Raw genomic sequence first — 20,313 nt, 5'->3', positions numbered from 1 at the left:
TATTAAGCCCAAGAGGATCTTGTAGACCTTAAACATTTGCCAAGGCTTCTTTTCCAGATGTGAAAAGTTGGGACAAAAGGGAAAGTATTCTTGGATTCTGTATTAAAAAAATAACTGAGTAAGAATGATGCATCACTTGACAAATCATCTCCTCTGAATGAGAGATACTGTAATTGTGGATTTTACGAATGACCCTGATTCCAAAAATCACTAGCAAGGTAAGACTGAGAAAGGCACTTTTAACAAGAAGCACCAAGAAACACTGCGCAAAGATTCAAACTGTTCATTAAGTCTTGTAAGAAAAAGGTTTTCTTGTCTGTCACTGTCTGTAATATATTGTTATGCTACGGTATCCTTTCCTAAACTTTCCCAATAAGTAATTGTTTAAACTACTAACACAAATTGGGCATGTGGAGGATGCCACAAATGGAATTACTTACAGGTTACCACCATACCTGAGGCTGCACCTGAACGTACAACACAGCACTGTAACCTACCACTTGAGTGTACATCGTGACATTCCTACATGTGACCAAAGCCTGTAGGTTTCTTTGTAAAAGGCAAAGATGATCAGAAGCTACCAGGCAATCTGTTCTGAACGAGTTACCCATCCTTTTCATAGAATCATAGAATGTTAGGGATTGGAAGGGACCTCAAAAAATCATCTAGTCCAATCCCTCTGCCAGAGCAGGAACACCTAGGTGAGGTTACACAGGAAGGCGTCCAGGCAGGTTTTGAATGTCTCCAGAGAAGGAGACTCCACAACCTCCCTGGGCAGCCTGTTCCAGTGTTCTGTCACCCTCACTGTGAAGAAGTTTCTTCTCATATTTAAGTGGAACCTCCTGTGTTCCAGTTTATACCCATTACCCCATATCCTATCATTGGTTGTCACCAAGAAGAGCCTGGCTCCATCCTCGTGACACCCACCCTTTATATATTTATAAACATCAATGAGGTCACCCCTCAGTCTCCTCTTCTCCAAGCTAAAGAGACCCAGCTCCCTCAGCCTTTCCTCATAAGGGAGATGCTCCACTCCCTTCATCATCTTCGTTGCTCTGCACTGGACTCTCTCCAGCAGATCCCTGTCCTTCTTGAACTGAGGGCCCCAGAACTGGACACAATATTCCAGATGAGGTCTCACCAGGGCAGAGTAGAGGGGAAGCAGAACCTCTCTCAGCTTACTAACCACCCCCCTTTTAAATACACCCCAGGATGCCACTGGCCTTCCTGGCCACAAGGGCACAGTGCTGGCTCATGGTCATCCTGCTGTCCACCAGGACCCCCAGGTCCCTTTCCCCTACACTGCTCTCTAATAGGTCATTCCCCAACCTATACTGGAACCTGGGGTTGTTCCTGCCCAGATGTAAGACTCTACATTTTCCCTTGTTATATTTCATTAAATTTTTCCCTGCCCAACTCTCCAGCCTGTCCAGATCTCGCTTGGATGGCAGCACAGCCTTCTGGCGTGTCAGCCACTCCTCCCAGCTTGGTGTCATCAGCAAACTTGCTGATAGTACACTCAATTCCCTCATCCAAATCATTGATGAATATATTGAATAATACTGGTCAAAGGACTTCAGACAGAACCTGTAACAACTGCAGGGGAAGAAGGAAGGTTCTGAAGTAGTTGCAAAATACTCTGACAAAGTTTCTTTTTCCCACTTTCTCTTAAAGTATTTGACATCCCCCCCCAAATACCATCTAAAGTTTACTTCTACAAACTGATGTGGCTGTCATAACAGTAAGTTACCTAACAATGCAGAGCTAGAGTAAATATCTTATGCGACTCCTTTAGTGTTTTAAATATAATATTTGAGACTATTTTAAAAGTAAATAATACTAAAAATATACTTGATAATTTAAGATTTAAACCAAAATTATGGAATTCTGTGTTTGATCAGTAAAGTCAAACTAAAGCAAGCATATATAAAAGTCTGTGTTTAGCACCTGCCAGATAACTTTGACCCCTGGGCATCTCCTTCAATCTTCAATTGTCTAGAAAGCCAGTAATTCTTCCTTTGTTCTAGTGTATTTACCAGAAAACTTAAAGTTTTTATAGATTATTAATGCATGACAATTTTTCCTCCGAGTTATTTCTATACTAGGCAAATAGAGTGAAACAACTTCACAGAAAGTACAGGCATGCTTCCAGAGCATACGGTCCCATATGTTCATTCAGGTACTAGTGCAAGCTTCTATACTGTTAAAACTGCACAGTATCTCCACTATAAATGCAATACTTGTTGTAAAAGATTCTTATTGATTAAGATTTAGAGTTGGCAATTTTGTTTTCTTATCACTACATAAAGCATTTGATGGGAGACGTGGAGAGCAGCAAGTGATACGAACAGCTTTAGGATAGCACTGTCTTCGTTTTGTAGAGCCTGGCCTTCCCGGAACGCTGGTTTCTTCTTCATCATGTAAATCAAGCTCCTCCTCATACTTAACCGTTTCTTTACCAACTGGCATCAAATGATCATCCAGTTCACCTGAATATTATGAGAGTACAAAGAAATAGCATTATGAACATCCAATCTTGGTTCCTTCAGACACTACGCAGTAGGTGTGATTGCTCATGAAAACACCTCACCTAAGTTTTTAAACTACAGTGAGTACTGGAAGGCTCCAAGAGTATAACTTTGGGGAAAGTGTGATACAGGTTGATTTTTTGGCAAGAATATTTATTTATAGTAAAAATATGTGAAATTTTAATTAAAAAAATAATTCTATAATGAAAATATGAAAACAAAATAAACTCCTTTTGCCCATAAAAACTGTCAGTGACTGAAATATTCATTTTAAAAAAATCACTCGCATGGAGTTAAGCCAAGAAAGCGAGAAGAGTTATATTTCTGTATCATTCTAAAAAGGGAATTACTACTGTCAAATGTGCACTCTCAAGACTGACTTGAGCCATCATGGTGTTATTCTTGGATACATTTATGGGTACGAATTCAGTGATCAAAAGTTTTAACTCAGACAGAAAAAAAAATACCAACCCCAGACCTACAAATTTTTTTGCTTAAAAGATACATAAATACTTCTGTACTTTATCAAAGCACCCATAACACGGAATTCTCTTTAAAACATTCCACAGTGAAGAATATGCTCCATTATATTTACTGGAGACAAGAGAGATTAAATAATCCTGCCAGGTCCTATTTTTTGGAACATGACTTATGATACAGTAGAGAATACAATAAATTTAGGGCTGTGTATTTTATTTATTATTTGTTACAATTCACTTTAAAGAATAAGTTATTTTTTTGTCTGCAGGATGTAGTCCCTGACCTATAACCAAAATCTTCTAGAGAAGACGACTTTTTGCCTTTATTAAGTATATTCAATGTCATAATCTGAGTGTCTTGTACTAACATTGCATTTGCTGTTTAAGACAAAATATATTAAATAACAAGATTGCCCTGGAAAACTTATCTTTAGCTTATGAGGTGTAAGTTAAATTAGTAAGTACATGATCATATCACGAAACAAGGCAAGAGAAAGGAAGCTGTAGTAGATGGCTAGAGCAGAAATGCACATATATGCAGAACATCAGCACCATGTTCAGTTTCTCAATTATAAAATATTTTTTATCAAAGGTGTTGCTTTTCCAGTTCTTACCAATTTTGTGCAGTTTTTCACAGCAAATAAGAGCTACAACTCTCTCAGCCAATCTTGCGCAACTCATTGGAGGACCCTATAAACATTTACATAATTCTTAAAAACTTTGGTTGAATAGCACATTACTTATTATACATGTTACAAACAGTTTAATTTAACACAAACATATTAGGTGAGCAAAACTTCACAAAAAATTACACTGATGACAGTTTTCTGAAGAAACTCAGGCTTATGTTGTTTTTCCACAGAAGCCAAAATTACAAGTTTTTTAACTCAACATACTATTGATCTAAATCAATAAAGGACATTGCCCTACAACTGATACATGAGTGTGTGAAAAAACAAGGCACTGGGAAGAATATCTAAATATTTTTGCCTTTGGAATAAACAGTAACTGCTGGAAAAGAGATTATAACAGATACAAACAGATCTAAATACAGTTACAGAGCACAAAACAGGAAAAGAAAAAAAATCACATGATTTTAATCAACAACCATGAAACTAATTCTAGAAAGGGCATAGACACATCTATACCAACACATTCACTTATTTCGATGTTTTTATTTCACCAAATACCTACAACAATTGAAGCTCGAAGAGGTGAGTTGATTGGCAGGTAGAGAGTAGAGTAAAACGTATGATCAGGTAGTTCTCGGGTTTTACATTTGGGAGCTAGGTGTGTAAATGGATCGCTTGGTAATCTAGCGCAGTACCTAAGTTGACAAAACATTTTACAAATTATCAAAACCTGCAAATTAAAACCTAAATATATTTCAATGGAATCTTGCCTTACTGGTAATAAACACTACAGAAGATGATTTCAGGCCATACAGAGCACTGCAAGAGCACACTTCTGACTCATATTCAACTAGCTGCTGAGCAGAAGATCTCAAAGTCCTTTACCACAAAGCTGGTCCCCAGCAAGCCAGTTCCAAGGTTTTAAAGATGCACAAGGCTATTCCATCTCAGGTCCCACAGTTTGCATATATCTTCGCTTAACCTGAGTTTACTGTTGTCCTATTCCTCCTATTTCTCATTGTTCCCATCTGAATGGTGGCCTTACATCTACTGCACTCTCTTTCCCTGATCACAACTTGGTGTCAAATGCAAATGTGCTGATGTTAAACCACACTGGACCTCCTAATAGCCCATGAGTAATGTCAGCTACCCTTTGAACCATCTACCATTCCATCCCTTGAATCTGACTACTTTGCCAGGTTTTATGTACGAAGCAGTCCACTGAAATGGTCTACATCTCAAGAATTTGGCTATTAAGGTACTATGGTAATTGCATTGAAAGATTTACTTAAGTAAATGACATTCACTGCTTTTCCCCTGTTCATACAGTCAATCACTTCATCACACAGGAGACAACAAGGTGGGTCAGCCAAACCTGCCCTCGATAAAACCCTGTTGGCTGCTGCCAAACTCTTTATGTGCCTGGAAACAGATTCCATGAGGACTTAGTCCATTATATTCCATATGACTAAGGTAAAATTACCCAGTCTGTAGCTCCCTGGATCTTCTTGTCTTGTTTGAAGTGCCATAACTTTTACCTTTTCCTGTCACTGAGGACCTCCTCTAATTGGCCTTACAGAGCTGATATTTGGCAAGCTCCCTTGGAAGCGAACCATCCTGTCTTGTGGACTTGTATTATATATTCAGCTTGCTTACTACATTTTTGTTTCTAAACATGACAACAGATTGCTATTACAAATGTGAATATTAGAACTGGAAGATTTTACTACGGTTTTAGCAAGTCACTTTTTTTTGTTTGTTTTCAGTGCAGCTTTTAATTAAACAGGAATCAATATCACTAAATTTATTATCAGAATTAGAACCTCTGTAGGATAAAGACACAAAAAGCAAATTATCTGTTCAAACCACTCTGACCACTTTGTTTAGGAGAGAAGATCCTGTTAAGATTCCCAAGAGGAAATGTGTACAATGCCCCAGCCTATGCTTCCATGTTGCAAGACAGACTAAGAAACTTTTTATTCAAGGACAAGAAGTAAAAAATAAACATGCCTCTTACCTATTTATGTGTCCAATAGCAGTGTTAATAGTAACTCTCGGACTGTTCTCATCTGGCCTCAAGACATAGGGTGGAAATACATCATCATCATCAATGATGGGTTCCGTTTCGGTTTCATTAGTATCAACAGATTTTGAGCACTTGTTTCTGAGGATCTTAACATTTCAAGAACAGAACACGGTGAGAGATTTTTTCCCTTAAAAAATACTATGATAAATTTAACAAAACGTGGCACATTCCTTTGACATCATACCTTCTCAATTGCTTTGTATGTCTTAAGATCTTCTTCAAAACTTTTTATTTTGTCTGTATCTGCTAACATGATGTAATTGGAAATTGGTGCTCTAGCTCTTCCTTTAGACTGCACATAGGAACGGTACTCTGTAGGCAGATCAAAACGCACCACCAAGTTGCATTTTGGTATGTCAACACCCTCTTCCACAATACTAGTAGCAATAAGTAGGTTGGTCTCATGTGCTCGAAATTTTCTAAGAACCTGCAAAAGTAATGAAGACAAATTTGAGAGATTAAGTCTGAGACCTGTTTCCATCATCGGAACTATATTACTACTAACCCAATGCATAAAAATTAGATGGTTGATGATCTGACTAGACACAAACATGATTTTACACGAAGTTTTAATTTCTGTTTGTGTAATATGACATACCGATGTCTCCAGACCTGCTGCCTTTTTTTTTTAAATGAGGAACATCTGTATCTCAAATAAATATATTTGTTAGACCAAGGGCATTCTGGAAACTTCCCATGACTGTGCCCCCGATTCTGCCTGTTGGTTTGTTTTGTTTTTAAAGACACATACACCAATTAAAAAAAAAAAAAGCAAGCCAAAGGCTCTGAAGGTACTGCTAATTTCAATTATTTTTCTTCAAGTTACCTCTTCCTGTTTTCTGAATTCCACTTCCATCTGCTTGTTACGAGGCTGGTTCTTGCCAATGCCATGTCCAGTTATGAAATTGCTGCTGATGTAAGCTAGTTCTGGATCTTGCTTGCCAGCTTCTTTTATCAGCCTAAAAATATGAGATGTGTTTTTAGACGTTACACAACCCATACTATGGAAGACAATCTATTGTTTGCATGATCTACATCAAAAGCGAAAGCATGACAAGACATGCTCGCACATAACCTGACCTTAGTCTTCTCTAAAAACCACTAGTTCTAGTGAAAACCTCTGTAAGGACAATAAAAAGACTGCACACATACACAGGATGAGTGTGCATGCATCACACACATTTCAGACCTATCACGTTAAAACCAGATGTTTTTAAACCAATCTATTATTCTAAGGCTCCCTGCTGTTAAGGCACCCTACTCACAACTGCTTTAGTTAATCTCATTTTCTGTAAATTATGACTGATTTTAGCAGAAAGACCTGTAAATCCATCCTCAACAAAATATGTTTCCTCAATATAAGGTGTTCATTTTTAGGTTAAAACATACATTGTTATTCTTCTCTGTATTAAAATATATATTCTGTTCAGGTATACTAATGACAAAATGTTGACCTGTTTTTCTAAAGAGCCATGCTCAGCCTACCCAGTGAGATATTTACTACTCTTGAAATTAATTCAAATACAACTACATACAGTTGGAGGATTTAATCCAATTCTTTAAAAGGAATACTGAAGAGGGCGGTGAGGATCATCCATGCTATCAGTTTATTCCCCTACATCTTTCTTTAGATTATAGATTACCGAAGCAGAAAAGGCTCATTTCTGCAGGGTTTTGATTTCACAGATAAGATATAAATAATACACTAAATCTAGAACTAGGCATTTATGGATTTAAAAGCATAATTACATTGTGCAATCAAAGTAATGATGCTGTAGCATCTTTACTTGACCTGTTTTTCAGCATTGAAAGAACCTGGGATTTCTCAACCATAACAGCAGAGTTTGAGCAGCAGAGCCAATAAAAATCAAGGGATCACATACAAAAAAAAATGACATCCCTTGCATGTTGTGAAGCACTGGAACAGGCTGCCCAGGGAAGCCGTAGAGTCACCATCCCTGGAGGTGTTTAAAAGACACATAGATGAGACTCTTAGGGACATGGTTTAGTGCTCGAGTTAGGTTATGTTTGGACTCTATGATTTTAAGGGTCTCTTCCAATCAAAACGATTTTATGATTCTATGTCTCACTACAGCCATCCCAGTACCACTTTGCTGACAGCACATCCATTATATCCATTACCAGGTTGCCCTCATAACGAAAGGACAGCCTGTCTCTGTGTACCTCCAACAGGAATTCAAACCTTTCCCAATTATACCTCCAGCAGCTCTGCCTCACACGTAAGACGGGTGCTGTGCCAGTCCCCAGCTACATGCCCACCACTCGCCCAGCCAGCTGCTGCCAACCCAGGTGGAAAACGGCAAAGTTCTTCCTGCCCTTTCTACCTTTGGAAAACTACTGAAGTCTCTCCCCTTTACCTGGTCACTGTTTTAAACAAGACTGATGAGAACATAAAACACCTGGAAGACTTCCTTCCTTTGTAATCCGTTAAAACTGGGACAGGGCATATAGGCCACAAAATGGGAAAGTGGTAAATGGTTTGCTATCCTTACAGAAATGGACTACAAGCATGCTCCTGTACTAAAATGTGAATTGCTAGTTCAAGGCTAAATGGATTCACATTTCTGTATGTAGACTAGGCTCTTGAGAAAGACATACTAAGAAAGTATGGGTTAATAACTGGGCGATAACCCTAATTATTTTTGTTCTATTTCTTTTTTCTTCGTGGCATTTCTATCAAGTTATATAGCTTCACTATAAGTAGCTACTAAGCATCCCAAACATTATTACTGTATCTCACTTATTATAGAAATGGACAATTAAACATCTGAATAAACATTTCGCTGTGCACATCTATGGCAAGTTCTTGAGAAACATTCAAGATTCCAACCTTGCAGTTAAAAAAAAAGTGTTATTAGTGGTAGGTAACAGGTGGTGTTTTTCAAATAGATACAAAGACTTCTGCTTTCAGATCCGCTCTAAGGGAGTCAAGAGGCAACACAATGAAAATAGAAGGAAACTGGGCTTTAGAAAAATCTTTTGTCTTCTGAAAAAGAGCTTACAGGCACCAGAACTCAACCATATACACTGAACAAAACAGTAAGTGAGCCACTTCATTGGTCGTGTGCAATAATAAAAGAATAAGTTTTTTGTTTTGCGGGTTTTTTCCTTCTAATTCGTAGTATGTGTATATGTGCAGTGGCCACTGCTAAAGGTCTCTGAAGAAAGAGATTAGCTCTAATTACTGCTTCAGGGAAAATTCCTACCCATTTCTCCCAGAAAATACACCACATGCCATGAATTTTGCCCTTCCTCAGTCATCATGGACTTCATAAAATGGGATTCCAGTCTCTAAATACTACTACCATAATAAATATTTTAAGAAAAAAAAAATAAACCTCTGCTTTAACTTAGTTCTGTATAGTGATCCATACTGGATTACTGGAAGCTTGAGTGATTTTGATACACTAATTCAAACAGTCAAGATTTCCTTATTCAGCTGCAATCAGCAGAGGTGCTAGAACCAAATCCACTCAGTTGAAGGGAACCTACAGTGAGGTTTCCACTGAAGGCTTTCAGTCTTCATTCCAACAGCTCACATCTGCTGATCATCCAGGTATTTTGAAACCAGGTGTGTTACATGAGGTAAAGGAGCATTTTGTGAGTCTGCTAGCCAGCTTTCAGAAGTGGATAAAATTACATATGGTTTTATTTTTTCACTGCCAATAACCTGTACCAAAGGTGCTTAAAAATGGCAGAATTTGGTTACCTATTTGATGTAGAAACAATATTTTCTCAGGTTCATCAGCAGTTACGATATAGTATAGTGCATAAATCAGTCTAAAAGAACGCAATGGAAAAAGAGTATAATTTAAATGACACTTGTGACTTAACAGGAAAAAAAAAAAAATCACAACTCTGTTCCCTGGAGAATAATGAAATACTCATTTCAGCTCAGTAGAATTTATCAGAATCTGTTAATGTTATTTCTTTAGGAGGTATTAACAGAATATGTTCATTTCACTGAATGGCTTAGTTTGCCTCATGTTGCATATATATGTAAATATATTTATAAATGCAAAAAGGCAAAGAAAAAAGATGAAGTTTACAAAAATACATTGGCAAGTCTGCAGGTCAAAGAATATATTACGCACTCAAACTACTGACTCAGGCAAAAAGTTAACAGAAGGGTCAGATCCAGATGTATCCAGAATGCAATACACAAACTGCATAGGACATTTGGCACACTATCAAAACAATCTACCAAAACAAAACAAAAAAAACAAAAAAAAAAATCGAGATAGGTGAATAAATCGGATGTCATTCATTGTTTGTCACAAATAGCATTTAACAATTAAGTGTTATGTATAACTAACATGGATCATATTCAGGAATAAGAACTGATAAGGAATTAGAGTACTGCAAAGTATACCTTGGCAAATATTCCAGGGTCCATATTTTTCTTGGTGGAGACTGTAAGAAAGCGCTTAGTGTTTGACCGAATAGGCATTTTATAAACACCAACTGTTAAAGTAGTACCGGTAAATCTTAAGAGATATTTGTGCAAGGGCAAATTTGATTTGCTGTAAACGTGGAACATATAATAACGTGATTTAGCAAGGTAAGGTTAAAATTTCCAAAAGTATTGCACTCAGTAGACTAGAGAAGTTTCCAGCATCCATTGGCAAATATAAATTTAAAGACTAATTAAGACAGATCACTATATGGCTATTTCACAGGTTAAGTATAGTATTTCAGATTTTGCTTTCTAAAGGAATTAAATTACAAACTCAGGTTCAAAACAAGCCCTTGAGTACCATTTTCAAAGACACATCCACCCCATATACGCATATCCTGAATTACTATTTTTTTGTTATTTATGCAGATCCAGTATGATCTCCTTAACCAACTTTAAAACAGAGTTCTGAAAATACAAGACAATCTTTACATATTCCTGATATTAACATCCATGTACTGGCAGCTGAGTCTGCCTTTTTGCCCTTTTTTTTTTTTAAATGATTTTTTTTTAAAATAAAAAGCGTTACCTATTTAGAACAACTGCTGTGTATCTTCTTTCCACAAAAATAATTCCACATAAAATATTAGTAAAGGGAGATGGGAAATTAGTCTCTGGCTTCTCTTTCTCCTCAATTTCTTCATCCTCATCATCATCTTCAGAATCACTCCAAGATACGTAATTATCCTGATTCCTATTGTTATACCATTCAACACTTTCAAACTGCTGCCGTTCATATGGTTTATATTTGCGCAAGATTTCAAGCAGCTTTATTACTTTAGGGGTTACAAATTTCAGGTCAAGTGAGGCAGGTGAGAAATGCTCTTCACAGAGTGCATGTATTTTCCTTAGGAAAGTGTCTGTAAACAATAAAAATTTCCTGTGCAGCTCCTCTTGTTCGTGTTTGATATACTTCTGTAGCTCTCTCACCATCATCCCAGCTACCTTATCTGCACACCAGGGTCCCAGAACAACCAACACAGCTCGACAGTCTGATAATATCTACAACAAATGAATTCAAATATCAGTTCAAAGTGTACATTCATGAACCATTCATTTAAGACCAGTATCTTGTTTCTCATATAGCACAATCTTTATACGGATTATGACAATTGTTCTATTACAAATATATTCAGAAGTCTGCTTTTGTTCTTTAGACAACCTTGGGAACTTTAGTGTTTCTACTGGAGGAAGTTTTTTCCTCCCCCTTAAATTACTACAATTAAACTTTGAACATTTCTGAATCTTTAAAAAAACAAGTTTGAAGAATATTTTAGAATTTTGTGTAATTGTAATTTGAAGTTTACCTTAAGACAATTATGCTAAAAAGAAGAATAATTCTTGAGGCAGCTAGACAAACAAAGCAGAAATTATCTTTTATATTTAACATAGAACTAATAAAATAAACACTTTACTGGGAATTTTAGTTTATTTGTTACTGATACTTGCCATGGTTTCAAAAGTATTTAGCCAGAAAGTTATAGGGTGGCCTTAGGGTAATCTCAGCAAATCTAGCCTCTCAAAGGAAAAAAATTAGGGGTTTGTATGTGTGGGTGGAAGAGCAAAACCAGGGAACTATATCATACTCAAAGAGCATAGTATAGGCACTTGAGCATCATCAACATCTTATGCCATGGCAAGTTGTTTCCTCCTGAAGAGATAAGTGGTCAAACAACAAACTAAGAATCTAAAAACATTGATAACACTATCAAAAAGACTCAGGATTTGGATGTACTATTATAACAGAAGAACTATGACAGAACTATAACAGTCACCATGATACAGTTTTCAGCTGCTGTTTTATCTCCCTTCTTCCCTTCTGTGAAGAATAACAGGTTATCATCCTCTTTACACTACCCTCCCTGAAGCTTGTTAGCTGTAAGACTTAATTAAGGGCAAATTTTATCTAAACTAATTGTAACCGCATATTGAGGCTTGATGACCAAGGCACCTCAGGTTGAAAACTGATTTCTTTTTCTTAAGATGAGTGCCTCCATCTTCTTGGAGAGCTACTGGATCAGAAAACAAGGACAGAGGGTTACATGCATTAGAAACATACCAGTTAATCCACCTTTCTGGACTATGCAAATCCCAGGGATTGCCCTCAGCTGTCAGCATTCCCTATGTATTTTGGCCTATTATATTTTAGCACAAAAGTAACCAGGACTTCCTTTTCCCATGCAGCTGTGATAGGCTGCCTTAACTATCATCCTTGGCCCAAATGATCTTCTGGACAGTGTCAGAGTTCTAGGTTTCTATAAATGCTAAAGGAAACTGGAATACTTTGGGCTGAAGAAATACAAATGTTCTGCAACTTCCTCATGGACTATTATAGAAATGTGATCCATTACTGATTTCTTGCTAAACAGAGACTTACATACCTACATAGTTGTACCTCAGGAGGCAATTCCAACCCACAAAGCCCGAGAAGGTAAAAAGCTGCCTGGATGTCATGTGTGAGAGGTCCCCGCTCAACACACCGTGCCTCCTGGACTCTACTCTGCCATATCACATGACAACATGGGGCAAACACATAGAAAGCTGGGACGAGCTTGAGATTCAAATTCCATTCCAGCAAAGTGTGGCACTAGTCCAATATTGTTCTAAGATAAGCTGCAGAAATTGCAAAATTGTAGAATTACGGCTGGAATTTTTGCCTGAATTCTTACTTTATTGTCTTTTAATACACCTGGGTATGGTTTTCCCAACTAGGTCCTGAGGCATTATTTTCTCTTCTGTACTGAATTATCCAAGGTCATGAGAGATCATGGAGAAGTTCTTGACTTTGGAAAAAAGGACCCACAACATCAGGGTGCAGAACTATTTTACTGCCTTAAGCAAACGTGAATCTCAAACTAGATGAAGTTCTAATCAATGACTGACATTCAAGCCCCACTCATTTATGAAAAGACCTCCACTGAGTGAGTACAAAAATCAGAAGTCTTTTTGCTCAGATAGTCCAGGATGACTAGCTTAGAAAGTTTTGGTAATGTAACACACACAGCAAAGAAAAACAATAGCAAGATTTCTATTCTTCAGTTTTTTCACATAGCTTAATGTCCTTACCTGCTTAGAAATTAAGGTAGAATCTCTTTCTTTTGAATGTACAGATATGTTGCAGTCATTTAGAAAAGTAAGTGCTTCATCCAACTCCTTCAGTAATCTTCCATACAACCCACTTTTGTCAGTATATGGTCCACAGTCTACAACAATCTCACACGGCTGAGAAGTATATCTTAATTGAGGGCAAAGATCAAGTTAAACACAGCTTTTGGAAGCCAGAGCTATTTCAGCCTGTTAAGATTATACAGCAAATAACAACAGCAACATGAAGCACGTTGGTGTACATTTCTTTTCTCACCATGAATTAATAATGATGAACAGTTAAACAGTTAAATACTTTAAAGTAAAAAAAACACCACACCAAATACTTCATTCTAAAATACCGTTCTTTCTAATACACTCCTTAAAGAAAGTTCAATATCACTATCTTCATTTCAAATATTGGAAAAGTTAAGGCAAAGCAAATTGAATTTATTTGACCACCACCTTCACTTCTGGTTTTGCAATGCGTACTTTTTTGTTTGACATACCAAATATAATCCACATAATGTCAATTTAGGTTCTATATATACACACTTACACAAGCAATTGCTCTTCTTGAATGGTAGAGATACGAGTGAGAAATTCTTAAAAGCAAATAGTTCACACAAGTTCAGAAAAATGCATTTTAAAAAACACCCACAAAACACCTGTTACAGAACATGAAATAACCGACTTTGAAACTCAGTTCATACAACACAGTACAGCTGGTGCAAGAAAACATGCTACATATGAATGATTTCACAATAATTTCCCTCTACAACAAATCATCATTCACAGGATTCTACACTCCGTAGGAACACAGAGGAAAACACCCGCTTGCTCTGCTGCTTCAATAGTTTTTACTGCTTCCTCACATCTCTCTCTGTCTTTCATCACCCTCTAAGCCAAGGCTACTCAATTAAAAAAAAAAATAAAGAAAAATCATGCAACTCTTCTGGCATTAAGAACATCTTGTACTGTGGATGTTACAACATTTCACTAAATTAAATAGTAACATTCCGGCACACACTAAACATGAACCATTTATTCTCCAAGCATAAGAAGGTGCATTTTACAAAGTCAAAAACGTGTAACGTGATTCTTTTAGGTTGGTGGTGTGTTGGGGTTTGGGATTTTTTGGTTGGCTGGATTTTTTGTTTGAGTATCAGAGCCAATCAGCCTTTGACCTAACATTAAGGAAAGATGTACTTCAACACTGGTTACTCAAAAAGCAATTTAACATACCCTCCCTGACCTAAATATAAATAATGGCATCACATACACACAAACTTTCTTAAAATTTAAAAGAGGAAATATTTCTACTGGCTTAGTCCTCTATCCAAAATAAAATGATGCCTGCGTTTTTAACAGCCATAATTGTACAACATACCTGTCTAAGACCACCAAATCAGTTGCAGTTTCAGCATTGCTCTTCAAAATTTTCTCCAGTTTCTGGATCTTCTCTTCTAACTCAGCAGGATCACACTTCCCATTTAAAATGGAAGCTGTTAATCCCAAGATTCGAGGACATGATGGATAACCCTCACAGATCTGCAAAGTGAAACAGAATAAAATACCTTAGGACAGTTATCATGCAAATCTACCATCAAGCTAGCAGACTGCAAACCTAGATGCTTAGTTGGAAACTGAGTAACATTTAACAGAAATAATCTTTAAAGATAAATATTTACAATCTGGAAAAATATAAAGAAATAAACAGCATTGCACAGAATATCCAACATTTGTAAAACACATATCATAATACTTCCACACCATGTAAAAACTAAAGCATAATCTAAAAAAATTAGAGAGACACATGATCTAGTTAAACTTGAAGGAGGATTCGGGAAGACCAGGTTTCTCGTGTTGTATAAGCCAAACACCACATGGAGCCAAGAATACCCCGAAAGAGGCCTACAACAATCTTTAGCAATCAGTATCTTAAAAATAATAAAAAATGGTTAGTGCATCCCATTCTCAAACTCAAATATTTTATTAATGAATTTACACAATTCCCCTAATTCCATAAATTTAGCTTCTCTTCTCTGTTAACACCAGATTGTTCTTTAATCCCCACTGTAAAATAAAATGCACTAAATACATTATTTTCCTATCTCATGATATCACGGAGGTCTTAATTCATTATAGTAATTCCACAGTCCCAAACATGCTAAAATATGGTTCCACCAATATTTTTCCTTGGTCACAAAAGCTGCCCTAAAATAGTTCCCACTTCTCCAGCCCTCCCACCTGACGACTCCTCCTCTAACAAGTATTAAAACATTCACGCAATGGAAACCAACCTTCATAATTTCACGGTATGCATGATCCTGGATTGCAAGATGGCACTCATCAAACACCAGAAGGTTAATATTTGACAGGGATAAATACTCATTTCTCAAAACAGTCAAAGCAACATGACACGTCATAACCAGAACCTAGTTTGAAGGGAAAAAAACAAAACAAAACAAAACAAAAAGCATCAGTATAAGAAAAGTGCAAGCTGTCTTAGGTCAAGAAAGTAGGAAAGCCATCTGCAGGTCTTCCTGGACAGGATTAGCAAATATTGACTCGTGTTCAACTACATACACCAGGTAGAGACAAAAGAGAATAAAACATTCTCTACTTGAGAAAGTAAGCTGTCTGAACGTCTTATATATATCTCCAGTCACATGCCTAGAAAAAAAAAAAAAAGAATACAACAAACAGATTATGTCAACACCAGCCAGACTACACAGAACGAATGTCATTAAATCCATAACAAGTTAGTGTTCGTTATGTGTCCCACCATCATGTCTCTGGAAAGAAAGATAATTCTTCATAAATTTATAACCACCTGCAGCTGTAAGAGAAAAGCAGGATGTTACCAAAATTCTTTTTAAAGGAAAACTCATATCTTGTACATATCACAGATAAAAAGTTGAGTTGCTTGATAAAATTATGCACTATTTTTATGTTAACTTTGAACTCCACTAAGTATCATAACACTTTAGCTTGTTAGAGTTCCTTGGACATATTTCACAGGCCACTACGAAATGCTGGAGAAAAAAAAACCAACCAGAAATTACAAATATTTGTGTAACTGCAAGATACTTAGGTCAGTATAGAAAAAATATTATAACAGAAAGAGTTCAAGAACCACCAAGGAAAAATGTTACCATTGAAACTAATGACTTTCCATCTAAAAAGAACTGTACACAAACAGTGTGCCCAAAAAGGCAGAAAAAAATGCGCACCAAAGAGGATGTGCTGCATCCTCAGAGAACATTCAATTTTATAATCTTCTTTATTACCTAATATTTAAATATCTTTTAATGGCACTTAAAGTACACTATGAACACTCAAAATTTCTCCTGCAATCACCACCATCACAAACCACAAGTCAAGGAGACTGAAAACAAAGGATTAAAAGGACAGCTTTTTAAAAACAACCTGAGAAGCCCTATACATGTTTTGCATCAAAACTGGTATACAAATAACAACAATATGCTGAACTTGTTAGAAAAAAAAAGTTTACGTATAATTGGAAGAAACGATCACTTCTGATCAAGCATAACATACTGTAGATTCTGCTTATATTTGCGGTTTATAGTTAATACATTACCTGATGCTTAGAGAATTCCTGACTCCACTTCTCTTTTGTCCATGATTCAGTTAACTCTAAACTTGAATACTCTCCCACTTTAAGATCTGAATGTGTCCTGACAGCTGACACTTGTTGAGCAACTTGATTTGCTTAAGAAAAAAAAAATATTAAAAAAAAAATCTCAATCACATAAAGGTCTTTTCATACATAAATTTTCAAGATGTGTGTCATATTACCTAGTAGTGAGTTTTGTAACAATCTTTAGCTTAGACTAATGTTAAATCAGGTGTATGCAGCAACTGCCTCCATGTAAAAAGCCACAGCAAGGAAACAGATTGCTGACTAAATTGCACTTCAGATTCTACATCTTAATTTTAAACCAGGAAACAGAAGATGTCAGAGACAAACAGGTTGTATTAAATGGATTATAAGCAAAAGATTAAATGTGTTACATCCTTTAATCAGTTTAGCAGGATTTTATGCAAAAGTTTCTCCCATCTTTGCTTTCACACAAACTTCTATTAAGGAACATTCCTTGGAAATATTAGCAGCATGTTTAGGAACTCAGTGTCCTTTTCCTCTTACCTGAGTTGACCAAGAACACAGTTCTTTTTCCATTTTTGTTGAAATCTCCCCTGATCTGATAGGACAGCTCTTTAGTGAGTAGTACTGCAATAAAAGTCTTCCCTGAGCCAGTGTTTAAGCAGACTATTGTATTATGATCCAAAGCTGCTTCAAGCAGTTCAACCTGGGTTTAAAAAATAATAATGACCTTACTTGCAGAAATGCAGTGAAAAAGCTGACAACAAAAATAACACAAATGGTAAATAAACTACAGACAATTCAGTAGTTTTTTTAGAGATCTTTTCAGTGCCATAGACTATGTCTCCTTCATAAAAAACTAGTTTTCAAAAAAATATTAACAAACTTTATATATAGGCGATCTTCTAAATCTAAAATCCTTTAGTATCACAATTTGCTGCTGTTTTAAGTAGCTTTCTAACCATATCCTTTTAATAGATGATTCTGTTGCTAGCTAGACGCATTGTGTGAAGAAGTTAGAGCTCTTAAATCTAACTGTATACATCAATTCAGCCAAATAAGCAAGTATATTAGCTCAAGGTGATCTAAGCGCTTCAGTAATACTAACCAAATGGTAGCTTTCCAGCACCTCTGCAGTGCAAAGAGGACTGAAATTCTAGAACCCAGAAACAGGTTTGCTTAACAAAATGAAAATCAAAGTGCCCTGATAGTGTTTCTGACCTTACTGAGCTGCTCTGACCAGTATGTGAACCAAAAATTAACATTCACCATGTAGAACAAAGATCAGAGGCGGAGACATGATTGTATGCACACAATCGAGATGCACGGTGCAATGTTTACAGTGTTTGTCCCTAACAGCATTTTGCAGAAAGCAGCAAGAGAATACTCAGCTTAAAATCTGCTCTGCTCTGCTCATTAACCAAACTGAGAAGAGGGAATGGGGGATATTACAAATGTAGAACACAACCAAACCAAAGAAAAAGAGACACAATTAACTCCCAATGGGTGAAGCTGTGAGAGGGACATGCCTAGACTGTGTGCAACACCACACATTCTCCAGCTGCTCTGGTGCTTTTTCTATGAAGTTAATAGATTTAATTGTACTTTTTAAAATAACATTACTGTATTAGTATTATCACTAGTACCTGATATTTTCTTGGTGTGTAAATGTTATCGTGAATTGCTTCTTGTTGCCATGGCAGTCCAAAAAATGGACCCATTGGGGAGGAAGCAGGGGTCATGAGCTGCAGTCCCGCCATGCTGAGGGATTGCAAAGCAGGGCTTTTCATTCATTCATCCAGTGTTTCTTTCATTGCATTTTTGTTCCAGCACAGCCTACTGTGAGAAGAAAAAGAAACAGTATTAGATATGTCACAATATAAAGCAAGAACAGAACATTTATTCTAAGAAAAGGACAGTACTTGATTTTACTTCCAGTAAGTGCTAAATTTCATATTATTTTCAGCAGAAAATGTTAATTTTAAATTTATGGGCACTTTTCCAACTAAATATAGGTGTTCATCAAAGTACAAAGAAATTCAAAAGGAGCTGTACTTTATGGGGCAAAGTTCATCCTAGGCATTTGGATTTATGCATGTATGTTTCAGAATAAAGCTCCATTTATGTTCTGACAGAATTCCATTTAAAACATCTTTTAAAACACTTTTTTTAAAATAAAGCTGTTTTAGCTTTACTTCAAGAAAGATTTATTTTTGTAGAACACAGGCATAAATAAGTATCATGTTTTCCACTTTTCTTTCCAACCCGAAAGTCTCTATGACCAGTTAAAAGCTTTACAAACTCACATGCAACAGTAACTTTATTCTAATCAATGGGAAAAGAACAGGAACGACACAAGAACCTCAGTATTTTCCAATCAACAGATTCTGATAAGGTTATCTGTTTAACGAACTGGCAGAAGTATTATAAATAATTGCTGATGACTCTGATAAAGACTAATGGAGAAAAGGACCCTTATCAAGTTAACCACCTATTTCCAGAAAGATATTCTAATTGATAAATACACAAACCATTCACAACTTGATAACGGACTGGAAAACACTTTCCTACTAAGGCTATGAAGTCCTCATCACTGGGACTTTTTTAAAATGTTTGCTTTCTGTCAGGAATGACTAAGGTGAAAAAAAAAAATTCTGCCTTGCCCAGGGAAACTGATTAAGGCCTGACGATGCAGAAAAATATTGCTGAAGTATAACAAACATATGGCATCAAATCTAAGAAATCTGAATATTTCCCTGTCAGATCAGATACATACCCTTTTCAACAAAACATTTTCAAGTCAGTTTTCCTCAAAATTCCTAGATGCTCTATATTCATTTTAGCATCAATCTCAAAATGATACCTGCGTAAAATTGACAAATGCTTTCAAATGTAATCACTCATTAGAAATACATGAGAAAAAGGTAACTATCATACTATTGCATAGAAATGTCCTTGCTTTTCCATATAACAGGAAGACTGGTTAGGTTTTGAAAATGTGCAGCAGGAAAAAAAAAAAAAGGAGAAAAGTATGAGGTAGTATCCAATAAAAAAATATTAACCAGTAATAGTTTGGAGGAATAACTGCCTTGAGAGATTACAAATAAAGCAGTAAAAATTAAAAAGATAATTTATTTTTGTATTTGTACCAAGATAAATTTTACTTAACCTAGTTTTCAACTCATATTATAAAACACTGTAGCTCTTTGTTGTATATTCACAATTTTAAATTAAATATTATAATTTGGGCCACGTCTGGATTATGATTTATATTCTAACTTCACTAATATTGGATAACTATTGGAAGCTCTGACAAAAGAGATCAAATCGATTCTCTCTATTTTCCCGCCTCCGGTATATCTTGTAAATTACAGAAAAAGTAATACATTGAATTACATG

General features: G+C 36.2%; 1 protein-coding gene across 4 annotated transcripts in view; it reads right to left on the bottom strand.

Moving 5' to 3' along the window:
* The window catches only part of DICER1 (dicer 1, ribonuclease III), a 67,819-nt gene that overhangs the window by 23,752 nt on the left and 23,754 nt on the right, over positions 1 to 20,313 (bottom strand). For all 4 annotated transcript variants that reach the window (XM_065636742.1, XM_065636744.1, XM_065636741.1 and 1 more), the window contains 13 exons: positions 18,561 to 18,753; positions 17,458 to 17,620; positions 16,891 to 17,021; positions 15,590 to 15,724; positions 14,677 to 14,837; positions 13,269 to 13,437; positions 10,732 to 11,204; positions 6,552 to 6,684; positions 5,910 to 6,152; positions 5,657 to 5,811; positions 4,202 to 4,334; positions 3,622 to 3,697; positions 2,350 to 2,489 (listed from right to left, as the gene is read on the bottom strand). In XM_065636742.1, the coding sequence (XP_065492814.1) occupies positions 2,350 to 2,489; positions 3,622 to 3,697; positions 4,202 to 4,334; positions 5,657 to 5,811; positions 5,910 to 6,152; positions 6,552 to 6,684; positions 10,732 to 11,204; positions 13,269 to 13,437; positions 14,677 to 14,837; positions 15,590 to 15,724; positions 16,891 to 17,021; positions 17,458 to 17,620; positions 18,561 to 18,704 (2,256 nt within the window). In that variant the 5' untranslated portion in view covers positions 18,705 to 18,753. The remainder of the gene's footprint in view (positions 1 to 2,349; positions 2,490 to 3,621; positions 3,698 to 4,201; positions 4,335 to 5,656; positions 5,812 to 5,909; positions 6,153 to 6,551; positions 6,685 to 10,731; positions 11,205 to 13,268; positions 13,438 to 14,676; positions 14,838 to 15,589; positions 15,725 to 16,890; positions 17,022 to 17,457; positions 17,621 to 18,560; positions 18,754 to 20,313) is intronic.

This window comes from Caloenas nicobarica, chromosome 5 (genome assembly GCF_036013445.1).
Source record: "Caloenas nicobarica isolate bCalNic1 chromosome 5, bCalNic1.hap1, whole genome shotgun sequence".
NCBI classification, from domain to species: Eukaryota; Metazoa; Chordata; class Aves; order Columbiformes; family Columbidae; genus Caloenas; species Caloenas nicobarica.
Note: the sequence above shows the minus strand (reverse complement) of the source record. Positions and strands in the feature narration are given on the sequence as shown.